Here is a 13,211-nt window from a genome sequence, read left to right on the forward strand (position 1 = left end):
AGCCGGGCACGCTCCGTCACGCGATCCCTTTCCCGGACGGGTGGACACGCTGGGCACCTCTGAGGGACTCCCTCTCTGGCAGGTCCCCCAGGGCCCCCCAAGGCCGTGACCATCGACGAGATCACAGACACCACCGCCCAGCTGTCCTGGAGCCCCGGGCCCGACAACCACAGCCCCGTCACCCTGTACGTCGTTCAAGCCCGGACGCCATTCTCCGTGGGCTGGCAGGCCGTCAGCACAGGTACCGCCGGGCGCCGGGGCTGGGGTCCCACCGGCAAAGAACGGCAGCGGCAGAGGCCAAGGGCGTGCAGACACAGCCGCGATGGCGCAGCCGTGATGGCACAGCTGCCGATGGCACAGCCGCGATGGCACACTGTGGCCATGTTTCCTTGGTGTCAGCCAACTGTGCGATCATTTACTTAATATTGTTTCTTTCTTCTTTTTGAATCCTCACCCGAGGATATTTTTTCATTGCTTTTTAGAGAGAGTGGAAGGGAGGGAGGGAAAGACAGAGAGAGAGAGAGAGAAACATTGATGTGAGAGAGACACATCAATTGGTTGCCTCTCACATGAGCCCTGACCAGGGTCGGGATGGAACCTGCATCCCAGGTACATGCCCTTGACCCTTGACCCTTGACCCGGAATCAAACCGGGGACCGGCGGTGTGGTTACATTAAAAACACCTGAGCTGGCCATGCCATCGCTGACCTGTCAGAACCTCCAAATTGGCCTGTGTTGTTATTTCATTTCGGTTTCATTTGGGGGGATGGACAGGCCAGCAGTTACGGCCAGCAACACCCGCTCCCTCGCCCGAGGGCTGGCTGCGAGGCCTGGGTGTTGGAAGGAGGAATGTGGAGCCATGCGCCCAGGGTCCTGCAGTTCCGAGGAATCAGCGTGCTTCCCACCACCTCTTCTTTCCACTTCACTGATCCAGCTGCTAAGGGTGTCTGTGTGCAGCGCATCCCTGGCCCGAGCCCCAGGCGGTTCGGGAAGGGAGATGGGAGCTGGCTGGCGTTAGGCGCGGAGTTCCGGCCCTGGCCGCTGGCCAGCAGCCCTCTGCACGCCTGTCCTCTCTGCTCAGTGGGCGTGGCAGGAGCTGTTTACGAGGCAAAAGAGATGGTTGTGAAACTTGGTTACCAATAGGAAGTGCTGCACAGATATGATGAAGAGAGGAGGCGGGAGGGGGGAGGGGGTGCTGAGGGTGTTTATACAACACAGCGAGGATTTGTTGAGCATTTACTACGGGCCACATGCTCTGCTAGTTGTTCCTCATGGGTTTTCTCAGTATGCTGGGATAGATCTTGTTATTAGCCTTATTTTTTGGTGAGGAAACCAATACCTCAGACCCCCCACAGCGCCCTCAGACCCCCACAGCGCCCTAGACCCCCCACAGCGCCCTCAGACCCCCCACAGCGCCCTCAGACCCCCCACAGCGCCCTCAGAGCCCCACAGCGCCCTCAGACCCCCACAGCGCCCTCAGACCCCCCACAGCGCCCTCAGACCCCCCACAGCGCCCTCAGACCCCCACAGCGCCCTCAGATCCCCACAGCGCCCTCAGACCCCCCACAGCGCCCTCAGACCCCCACAGCGCCCTCAGATCCCCACAGCGCCCTCAGACCCCCACAGCGCCCTCAGACCCCCCACAGCGCCCTCAGACCCCCCACAGCGCCCTCAGACCCCCCCACAGCGCCCTCAGACCCCCCCACAGCGCCCTCAGACCCCCCACAGCGCCCTCAGACCCCCACAGCGCCCTCAGACCCCCCACAGCGCCCTCAGACCCCCCCACAGCGCCCTCAGACCCCCCCACAGCGTCCTCAGACCCCCCACAGCGCCCTCAGACCCCCACAGCGCCCTCAGATCCCCACAGCGCCCTCAGACCCCCACAGCGCCCTCAGACCCCCCACAGCGCCCTCAGACCCCCCCACAGCGCCCTCAGATCCCCACAGCGCCCTCAGACCCCCACAGCGCCCTCAGACCCCCACAGCGCCCTCAGACCCCCACAGCGCCCTCAGACCCCCCACAGCGCCCTCAGACCCCCACAGCGCCCTCAGACCCCCACAGCGCCCTCAGACCCCCACAGCGCCCTCAGACCCCCACAGCGCCCTCAGACCCCCCCACAGCGCCCTCAGACCCCCACAGCGCCCTCAGATCCCCACAGCGCCCTCAGACCCCCACAGCGCCCTCAGACCCCCACAGCGCCCTCAGACCCCCCACAGCGCCCTCAGACCCCCACAGCGCCCTCAGACCCCCACAGCGCCCTCAGACCCCCCCACAGCGCCCTCAGATCCCCACAGCGCCCTCAGACCCCCACAGCGCCCTCAGACCCCCACAGCGCCCTCAGACCCCCCACAGCGCCCTCAGACCCCCACAGCGCCCTCAGACCCCCCACAGCGCCCTAGACCCCCCACAGCGCCCTCAGACCCCCCACAGCGCCCTAGACCCCCCACAGCGCCCTCAGACCCCCCACAGCGCCCTAGACCCCCCACAGCGCCCTCAGACCCCCCACAGCGCCCTCAGATCCCCACAGCGCCCTCAGACCCCCACAGCGCCCTCAGACCCCCCACAGCGCACTCAGACCCCCACAGCGCCCTCAGATCCCCACAGCGCCCTCAGATCCCCACAGCGCCCTCAGACCCCCACAGCGCCCTCAGACCCCCCACAGCGCACTCAGACCCCCACAGCGCCCTCAGACCCCCCCACAGCGCCCTCAGACCCCCACAGCGCCCTCAGACCCCCACAGCGCCCTCAGACCCCCCCACAGCGCCCTCAGACCCCCACAGCGCCCTCAGACCCCCACAGCGCCCTCAGACCCCCACAGCCTGAGCACCGTTCTGCAGGGAGGAAGGGGGGTGCCGCCTGCCCAGCATGGGTGCCCCTGCTGTCTTTCAGTCCCCGACATCATCGACGGGAGGACGTTCACGGCGACCGTGGTGGGTCTGAACCCGTGGGTGGAGTACGAGTTCCGCACGGTGGCAGCCAATGCGATCGGGATCGGGGAGCCCAGCCCGCCCTCGGAGAAGCGGAGGACGGAGGAGGCCCGTGAGTAGCCCCGACACGGTGGCCCCTCAGGGCTCGGCCTCCCCACACCAGCCCTCGGACCCTCTGAGCGCACCCTCCCCCACGGTCAGACCTCAGCCAGCAGCCCTGACGCCCAGCTGCCCGCAGCGGGCTTCCACCAGGAGCTCGGTCCCTCCTCCCCCTCCCCCACGGTCAGGATGGTCAGCGGGCTTCCACCAGGAGCTCGGTCCCCTCACCCGGTCCCCGTGCGGGACGCTGTGCTGAGCCCCTGACGCCAGCTCTTCCTCATCAGCCCCTCTGTCACCAACACCCCCTGCCAGGCGCTGTCTTCTTTTTCTTAATATATCTTTATTGACTTCAGAGGAAGGGGAGGAGAGAGAGAGAGAGAGGAGAGAGAGAGAGAGAGAGAGAGAGAGAGAGAGAGAGAGAGAGAGAGAGAGAGAGAGAGAAGGGAGAGAGACATCAACGATGAGAGAGAATCACTGATCGGCTGCATCCCACGCTGCAAATGAATCAACTCAGACATCACCAGTGGCGAAGAGGGAGTTGTTCACAGAAGCCCAGTCCCATTTCCTTAGGGCTTAAGCCACCCCAGGAGCTGGGGCCGGGGCACCCGCTGATTCCCAGGGCCCAGTCGGCAGTTTCGCCTGCCCCCCCCCCCCCCACACACACACCTCATGTCTGCAGCTTCCGTGACCACAGGGAGGGAGGGACGTGTACTCGTCTGGGTCACTTGTACCTTAACTTCCCTCACACACAGGGCCTGGTCTGTGGGGGTCCCCGCTGAGATGAGCCCCACCCCCCCGGCTTGTGGAAGGGATTGCAGGGACAAACAGAGGGGAACTCGGACCCCACACTTGGACAAAGTCCATTCGATGGGTGTCTTCGGCTATAAACAAGTCTCAGTCGCCAGCTACACCCCAGCCAGACACCCCCACACCCTGTCCGCATCTCTCGTTTGTCCGAGGACAACAGCCAATCCGTGCCTCCCCTCGGTGTGACTGCAGCCAGCCTCCCCCCATCCCGAGGAGGCTCGCATCATCCCCCTCTTTCACAGAGAAAACGGGGCTCCAAGAGGCGAAGCACGGGAGCCGGGGCGCCTCTGCCCACTCTTCCCTCCACCCCGGCCCACGCCCACCCTCCTCGAGAGCCCGCCCGCCCGGCCTGCCCCAGCAGCCCTCTGCAGACCCCCGGATGCACCCTCCATCCCCCCCCCCGCCCCCCGCACCGTGTGTGCCTCCCCAAGGTTAATAAACGCCTCCCGCGCCTTGAACCAGCCCTCAGGCCTTCCCCACACGCCTGCACCTGATGGGAGGCAGGGGACAGGCAGCAGCTTCCTTGTGCGTCTCGCTTCCTCGGGGTGCTGCTTGGGCCCCTGGGCACAGGGCCTCTGACCTCAGGAGACAGGCGGGGCCCCGAGTGCTTGTTGGCCGGGATTTGCCCTTTGCCCCCTGACGTGACCTGTGTCTTGTCCCCTGCACAGTCCCCGAAGTCACCCCGGCCAACGTCAGTGGCGGTGGAGGCAGCAAGTCGGAGCTGGTGATCACCTGGGAGGTGAGTGCCCCGCACGGAGGGGCCCGCGGTGGTCTGGCCGGTTATTCTCTCCTCTGCGGACGCCTCGCTGGAAGGCGCCTCCGCTGTTCAACGGCCAAAGCCCCCTGTGTGCAAACCTCCCTCTCGTAGCTCCCGGCTGGCGGGACAAGGCGCTTGCCCATCAGCTGTTGCGTTACATTTTTAAAATATATATATTTTTCTTGATTTGGGAGAGAGCGACAGAAACATCCATGATGAGAGAGAATCACTGATCGGCTGCCTCCTGCCCGCCCCACACTGGGCACTGAGCCCACAACCCCGGCCTGTGCCCTGACCGGGAATCGAACCGTGACCTGGTTCATAGGTCGATGCTCAACCCCTGAGCCACGGGGCCGGGCTGCGGGGCAGATTTTTGTCGAGCGCTTTGACCCTGCTCCGTCCTCAGGAGTTCCTCAGGCGGACTGACCGCAGGCCTCGATTTCAGACCCTTGACGAAGCCCACAGTCAGTCCGGCGGCAAGAACACAGGCGGGAGGGCTGGGCGGGTGCGGCAGGTAACTTCAGCATCTGGAGGGGATCCCTGTGACGCCGGAGCCTCCTTCTGACGCCCCCCCCACCCCCCTTGCCCCACAGACGGTGCCGGAGGAGCTGCAGAACGGCCGGGGCTTCGGCTACGTGGTGGCCTTCCGGCCCCACGGCACCGTCATCTGGATGCTGACCGTACTGGCCTCGGCCGACGCCTGCAGATACGTGTTCAGGAACGAGAGCGTGCGCCCCTTCTCCCCCTTCGAGGTCCGGGTGGGCGTCTACAACAACAAAGGGGAAGGCCCCTTCAGCCCCATCACAGTGGTGTACTCGGCAGAGGAAGGTACGGCTGTGCGGCCCGGACGGCCGGTCTCAATGCTGGGGGGCTGATGGGGGACACGCAACCCATCGGGCACTGCCCTTCAGTGAAGGCCTGTCCTGACTTGAGGGAAGTGTAATGTGAAAAATGGGCTGGCTGTCCAGCACCTTCCCTCCCCGCCACTCCTCGCCATCACTCTGTCACTCTGGGCTCCAGGATGAGGGTGTGGGTCCCGTCCACTAAGGGCTCTGCAGCCACGGCTTCCTGGCACCCCATCCGCCGTGTCTGGAAGCCGGTCCCCATGCAGCTGATGGGCGACACCTCTTCCCATCTCCTTGCAGAGCCCACCCGGCCGCCCGCCAGCATCTCCGCCAGGAGCCTCTCCGCCACGGACGTTGAGGTGGTCTGGGCCTCCCCCCAGGAGAGGAACCGGGGACGGATACAAGGCTACGAGGTCAGCAGGGACGGGGGCTCGGGTCTGGGAAAGAGACCCCCTTGCAGCGAGCCCCCAGGCCCACTCCCACGCAGAGGCCTTCGTCCCAGGCCTGGCTTCTCACGGAGCATCCATGGGGGGGGGGGGGCGGGGGGAGGACGCTCCTCACGAGACCGCGGCTCCCGGGAGCACTCCGAGGCGTGTCTCAGGCCTACGCAGGCCTGGGCATCTACCTGATGCTCCGAGAGATGAGCTGGGATTTCCGATGTCCCTGGGGTCACTGGGGCTCAAGGCAAAGGGAGAGAAAAAGGGAGAAGGGGCCAACGTGGTTGTTCCAATTCGCCATCTCACCGCGAGCTTAGGAGCAAAGGGGCCCGTCCTGCCGCGGGGAGTCCCCAGGCACAGAGCGCTGGGTCCTTAGAGAAAACCCGCTCCTCCGTCATAGGAACCTGTGTTACCAAACACAGTGCCCGGGGCCCTGGCCGGAGGCGCGGTTGGTTGGAGCGTCGTCCATCCACCAAAAGGTTGCAGGTTCAAAGCCCAGGCGGGGCATGTGCAGGATGCTTCTCTCCCACACTGATGTCCCCCCGTCTCCCCCCGCCCCCACCCTCTTCTCTCTTCAGACATGGGGAACCTTTTTCCTGCCACGGGCCATTTGGACATTTATAACATCATTCGTGGGCCACACAGAATTCTCAGCTGACAACTTAGCGTGCTCTCAGCGTGGTCAGACATTTCATTAGCTCACCGCTAACGCCTTGGCAGGGCCAGACTAAATGATTTCACAGGCCTTATACGGCCCGCAGGCCGGACGTTCCCCACCCCTGCTAACTCAATAAATATATCCTGGGGTGCGGATAAAACAGATATATTCTTATGAAGGGGTTAATTATAAAATATAATTAACTGTCACCTGATTGTATATAACCAGAGGACCATGAAAGTATCCCCCATCGGTGATTTCCAAGGTCCCCCTTTTTTTATTTCCTCAGGTTAAATACTGGAGGCATGATGACAAGGAGGAAAATGCTAGGAAAATACGAACCTTCGGAAATCAGACCTCCACGAAAATCACCAACCTGCAAGGCAGCGCGCTGTACCACTTAGCGGTCAAGGCTTACAATACGGCCGGGACCGGCCCCTCCAGCGCCACCGTCAACGTGACCACCAGGAAGCCCCGTGAGCTCAGAAATGCCCTCGGGATTCCTCAAAGGCACCCACGCCCACCCCCAGCCCGCCTCCCGCAATCGTCCGCATGCCCCTTGCGTCACTGCGTGGGTTCAGACTCCCTGAGCATTGCGGGCGCCTTCGGACACTGAGCAGCATTCGGAGGGTGGGAGATGCGTGCTTCTCCACTCGCTGGGAAGGCCACTGCGTTTAGCTCTAAATGTTAGGCGACCCACTGAATCTTTTTCCTTTTTCTTTTTTATAGCCTTCCTATCCTCCTCCCTTATTATTTTTGAAATAGTTTTTATTGATTTCAGAGAGGGAGAGAGAGAGAAACATCAATGATGAGAGAAAATCATGGATCGGCTGCCTCTTGCACGCCCCCTACTGCAGATCGAGCCTGCAACCCAGGCATGTGCTCTTGACTGGAAGGGAATCCGGGACCCTGCAGTCCCCAGGCTGATGCTCTGGCCACTGAGCCACACCGGCCAGGGCCCAACTGCATCTTTTTGCATTTGTGTTGCTGTGTGTCGTCCGGTTTTAGGGACCTTGGAGACACATGTTAGTGCAGCAGCCCATTAAATGCCTCCGCTCCTGAACCCTCAGCAGCCACTGGGGCTGAGCAGTCTGACCGGGTCTACCTTTCTCTCTTCCTAGCGCCCAGCCAAGCCCCCGGGAATGTGGTTTGGAATTCATCCGACTCCAAAATCGTCCTGAACTGGGACCAGGTGAAGGCGCTGGAGAACGAGTCGGACGTGAGAGGCTACAAGGTGGGTGGCAAGTGGGGACAGTCTTGTCCCATGAGGCAGCGGGGCCGGGGGCCCACGTCCCTGACCACATCCCTGACACGCTCTCCTGGACTCTAGGAACCTCTGCCCCTTGTGGTTTGGTCTGAGTTTGGTAAAGAGTCCGTGGCAACCGGGCCGAGCAGGCAGCGCCAGGCAGGGCGGGGTTCTCGGGGAGCTGGGTCCCCAGGCCTCCACGCAGGTCCCCGGTCATCCCTGCCGCTGGCTCATCAGATGAGCCACCAGCTCAGATTCACACTCACAGGGAAGGAGGGGCCAAGAAGGAGAGCCAGACACATGAGGGGTGGTTGCAAGCTATAGACACTTCCGGAGGGACAGTGACTGTCCCCTGACACCCCTCTTTTCTCTGTAGCTCATAAAGGGGTCCCATGGAGGAAAGGGGGGTGGCCTGGCCTTTCAGAGACCCCGTCCAGGTGCTGATGTACCCCGTCTCCCCAGGACTCACAGCACTAATCACATCCCGCCCGCCCCTGCTTTAAACCTCTGCCGAGTACGTCCCCACACCTGCTCCCTCCCAGCCTCCCTAGGTGCTGCTTACACAGTCCTGTGAGCCAGGCCCTCAGTCCAGTCTGTCCTTGTTAGTACAGAAAATATCGCCATCGTTAATAATAATACAAGATAGACTGTGTTTCGTGTCCTGTACTCACAACTGTAAAACCACGTTTGCCCGCCCTGCGTTCCCACACACGCTTCCTCACTCTGTAAACCAAGATGGCCTTGACTCTATAGGCAAGTGCACTTACGTTCGTATGTTACGCACACACATCAAAATTAATAGTCGGGGTTCAATGCTTTCAGCCAAAGACTCTGAAATACACTGTGTGACTAGAGGCAAGTGGCTCTAGCTGAAAACCCTCTGGCTAGTATTGTCCCACTTCACAGAGGAGGGAACTGAGGCTCAGAGAGGTCAAGTCAGCGGGTCACGGTCACACAGCAGCCAAGTCTGTTTTGATGCTAAAGTCCCCGGGTGTGAGCGAGCCCTGGACATCCTCAGAGGAAATCACATTTCCAGGTGTGTCCACGGGGCCTCCCGGAGGTGACGGGAGGCTACATAGCACGCCAGGAGCCTCACACTCCCCCTCCCCCTGCCCCCCGCGGCCTCCTTTAAACTCTCCCCACAAGGACAAGGTAGGACAGGGTAGCAGCAGAGGGGCCCCGTCTGCACATGCGCCTCCCAGATGTGTCCCAGCACATCACTGGTGCCAGCAGGGAAATGACGCTCATCGTCGCCGGGGCGGGCCCTGGGAGGCAGCAGGTGACGCCTGTTCTTCTGTGTCAGCAGGTCTTGTACCGATGGAGCCGACAGAGCCGCATGTCTGTCATCGAAACAAACCAGACGTCGGTGGAGCTCTCCTTGCCTCTGGATGAAGATTACATCATAGAAATCAGGCCAGTCAGCGACGGCGGGGACGGCAGCGCCAGCCAGCAGATCCGCATCCCAAAGATGACAAGTGAGCACACATTCCCCTGCTCCCCGGACCTGCTCTCCGGGCCTGCCTCCTCCCCACCTGCCTGCTCCCCAAAGCCTGCCTGCTCCCCGCCTGCCTGCTCCCCACCTGCCTGCTCCCCAAAGCCTGCCTGCTCCCCGCCTGCCTGCTCCCCAAAGCCTGCCTGCTCCCAGCCTGCCTGCTCTCCAAAGCCTGCCTGCTCCCCGCCTGCCTGCTCCCCAAAGCCTGCCTGCTCCCCACCTGCCTGCTCCCCACCTGCCTGCTCCCCAAAGCCTGCTCCCCAAAGCCTGCCTGCTCCCCGCCTGCCTGCTCCCCAAAGCCTGCCTGCTCCCCACCTGCCTGCTCCCCACCTGCCTGCTCCCCAAAGCCTGCTCCCCAAAGCCTGCCTGCTCCCCGCCTGCCTGCTCCCCACCTGCCTGCTCCCCACCTGCCTGCTCCCCAAAGCCTGCTCCCCAAAGCCTGCCTGCTCCCCGCCTGCCTGCTCCCCACCTGCCTGCTCCCCAAAGCCTGCCTGCTCCCCGCCTGCCTGCTCTCCAAAGCCTGCCTGCTCCCCGCCTGCCTGTTCCTCACCTGCCTGCTCCCCAAAGCCTGCCTGCTCCCCACCTGCCTGCTCCCCAAAGCCTGCCTGCTCCCCACCTGCCTGCTCCCCAAAGCCTGCCTGCTCCCCAAAGCCTGCCTGCTCCCCACTGCCTGCTCCCCACCTGCCTGCTCCCCACCTGTCTGCTCCCCACCTGCCTGCTCCCCACCTGCCTGCTCCCCACCTGCCTGCTCCCCACCTGCCAGCTCCCCAAAGCCTGCCTGCTCCCCACCTGCCTGCTCCCCAAAGCCTGCCTGCTCCCCACCTGCCTGCTCCCCACCTGCCTGCTCCCCGGGCCTGCACAGGGAGGCGGGGCCTAGCGGGAGTCAGCCCCGAAGGGAGACGTGTGGCAAAAACACCCTCCCCTGCCCTGACCACTGAGGTCTGCTGGCCTCAGGCAGTTTCATGCAAAAGACAGTCACCGAGCTGATGTTAAAGTCGCCAGGCCGGGTCCTTTGCAGTAGAATCAGCAGTTCTCCGGTGTCTGGAGCCACGTGGCCTCGCCCCCCGTGGCCTCGCCCCCCGTGGCCTCGCCCCCCGTGGCCCCCGCTTCCCGTGGCCTCGCTCCCCGTGGCCTCACCCCCCGTGGCCTCGCGCCCCCCCGTGGCCCCGCCCCCCGTGGCCCCGCTCCCCGTGGCAGTCCGGACGGTGCTGTTCAGTGACCGCGCTCTCTCTCCGCAGATGCCTACGCCCGGGGCGGGGGCGCGGGGCCCTCCACCTCCAACGCCTGCACACTGTCGGCGCTCAGCACCCTCATGCTCTCGCTCACGGCCAGGTCCAGCTTATGACGACCGCCCCCGCCGGACCCGCTGTCTGTGATCTAAGCACCCTGAGCGCGTTGTCCTGAAGACACCCAGTACTAAGTAACCTTGCTGTTCGAGTACTTCTTATTACTGGAAAGAAAATGTTCTTTGCTTCTTTAGGAATGGCATTCCACACCGAACTTCCGCAAAGCAAGTCTCGCTTTGTCCGCAGTTTCTCCGGAAACTCCGCAGTGCACTGAAGACATCTGTAATACGATGTTACCAAAGCAGTTTACATATGTCCTTATATGCATATTTTTTATTATATATTTAGTGTTTTATAGAATTTTTTAAAGTTAACATGAAATGTAGATATTAATTTTTTTTCCTCGGCTATAAAATGCGGTGGGCGCCACACTCATGCAACTATTGTTTGAAAATGTTTCCTTTAAAAGGCAGAGTGTGAACCCCACCTTGGTCAATCTATTGCAAATGACGTGTAGTTTGACAAGGACGGCGGGGCCGGCCCCGGAGGCTGGTGGGTGGCTCCGGGCTGCGCTGTAGGGCCCCCTCCGTGGCGAGCAGGCTGGATGGGGCCTGGGACATGTACAGTATGTCCTCCTGCCTGGGGTGCATTTCCTTGAGACGGTTTTGGGAACGGCTGCAATTTCAACACCTGAACTCCCTCCCCGAGAGGTCCCATGTGCAATACTCACCCTGAACTTAGCATGGACCCCAAGACTCTCCCCACTCACCTCATTAGCATCGTCTCTGTAGCAGCCTTACCTTAGACGTTGCATTTGAAGTCGCATCTCCTGTAGTAACTTAGACCAAAAGTTACCCTAGCAGCCCCGTCTTTCAGAGGCTAAGAGATACGTTTACTATCTTTCACTGTATCTGTTTGAATGTACATTTTTTTAAACAAGGGTAACTCTCTGGTCACAGATTCACCATTCTTTCCGGAATTTCTTATATAGAATATGTCTGTCTTTAAAGTCAGAGCCATGTCTGGATCGGGCAGACTTCCCTTTCCGTAAAAGGTGGTGGGGGCGACGGTGTGGGGCTCTCAGGAGCGCGTGGCGTGCAGCCCGTAGCCTAGTAGCCTAGCTGCTTTCTACGCTTTACCTTCCACGTCTTACAATCCCACGTCGGAAAATGGCAATAGCAACAAAACCATATTCCGATGGAAGGCCTATTTGTTATAACGGGGGAGGTTTTGTAGCTGAATCTGGTGGACCAGTGCATCTAAAAGGCAGTGACATTTCCTACACACACTTTCACATGTACGCAGGCTGCCACCTCTCCTTTCTCAGAGAGCTCGGGTTTGCCTGCAATCTGCCCGTTTTTGCTTGATGGAGAACGTACGTTGACTTTTCAACCTTCTAGCTCTACTTATCCAATAGTCATAATCAGGATTCCACTTGTGTAAAAAATAGGGTGGCAACAGGGAAAATATTGTTCAGTGTTTCAAGCTGTGTTCCTTCCTTCGTTGGATATGGTTACTTCTCTGTTCTAAATAAAACAAAATTTAAAATCACACACATATACACACACAAAAAAAAACAACAAAATAATAAAATGAATGAAAAAAAAGAAGCCACCCAGGTAGTTCCCACCCCCATGTCGATGGTACTTCCCAGTGACCCAGCAGCAAATGTACTCTTTTTCTAACGCTATTGTTAATAAATATTCTGTCGTTTGTAAAGATGCTTGTCTTCCGGGAGCCTTCTTCCTGCCTGCGGAAGGGAACTGTGAGCTCGCCCTGGCGGCCATACTGAGATCACGGAGGGGCTCTGCCGTCTCCGGCAGGATCCACCGCCAGCGGCCCCCGAGCTGTCCCTTTGGAAGTGACAGCCCTGCAGACACCAGCCCACGCCCCGTGTGCAGGTGCAGAGGGTCGAAACCTCAGACAAACGTCCCGAAGGTCCAACTCGAATCCGTCCTCTCCGTTAGCGACGCCTTGCGTATCGCTCATCCCAGGAGACCTGCCGTTTTGTTAAAAAGCATAAACTCGAAATATGAGCATCTAAGGCCCTTTCAAATCTTCTAACCTGTCCACCTTGGACCCTGACCACCCCCTCTTGCTCCGGTCTCACCTCGGTGCCTTTGGGTCACACGGCTGCCCCTTCCTGCAATAACCTTCCCGCTCCCTCTTCTCCCCCAGGCGCCCCAGGCCCCCCTCCCCCGGGTCCCGAGGGTCCCGGGGGGGCGGTGCAGCCTCCCACACGCGTCGGTCCTTTGAGATGAATGAGCTTCAAGCCGTGGCGGGTCCCGCTCGGGTGGACCGGGTCGCCCGGGGAAACTGTTACTGTGCCTGGTTGTCTCTGACCTCCTGTATGTCGCCCAGCTGTCCTTGTCTGTACCCTGTCTCCCACCCAGACTGTGAGCTCCTCGGGGGCAGGGCGCTGGCCTCTTCCATGTACCCACCGTGCCTAGCACCGTGCCTTGCAATAAACAATCCTTGATGAATCGATCCAAGGGCTCTTGAAGTAGCATTTTGCCTCAGTTGCCCGGCTCGGTGCACCCCCCCGGGAAGACCATCACCGCCCCCCCCCCAAGAGGTGGTGGAAAGCGCTAGAAGGCCCGGCATCTAACGTTGGGCCTTGAAAGCCCTTCCATCTCTCAGCTCCAGGGTCTGACGAG

General features: G+C 61.0%; 1 protein-coding gene across 1 annotated transcript in view; it reads left to right on the forward strand.

Moving 5' to 3' along the window:
- Window positions 1-12,270, forward strand: part of CNTN4 (contactin 4) — a 402,127-nt gene extending 389,857 nt beyond the window's left edge. Inside the window, exons 16-24 of the mRNA XM_081106270.1 lie at window positions 83-241; window positions 2,890-3,039; window positions 4,502-4,572; window positions 5,184-5,418; window positions 5,736-5,848; window positions 6,820-7,006; window positions 7,652-7,764; window positions 9,083-9,251; window positions 10,507-12,270. Of these exons, the coding sequence (XP_080962396.1) occupies window positions 83-241; window positions 2,890-3,039; window positions 4,502-4,572; window positions 5,184-5,418; window positions 5,736-5,848; window positions 6,820-7,006; window positions 7,652-7,764; window positions 9,083-9,251; window positions 10,507-10,613 (1,304 nt within the window). The 3' untranslated portion in view covers window positions 10,614-12,270. The remainder of the gene's footprint in view (window positions 1-82; window positions 242-2,889; window positions 3,040-4,501; window positions 4,573-5,183; window positions 5,419-5,735; window positions 5,849-6,819; window positions 7,007-7,651; window positions 7,765-9,082; window positions 9,252-10,506) is intronic.
- Window positions 12,271-13,211: the final 941 nt, after the last annotated feature.

The sequence above is a fragment of the Myotis nattereri genome (assembly GCF_964212035.1).
Source record: "Myotis nattereri genome assembly, chromosome: 14".
Classification (NCBI taxonomy): domain Eukaryota; kingdom Metazoa; phylum Chordata; class Mammalia; order Chiroptera; family Vespertilionidae; genus Myotis; species Myotis nattereri.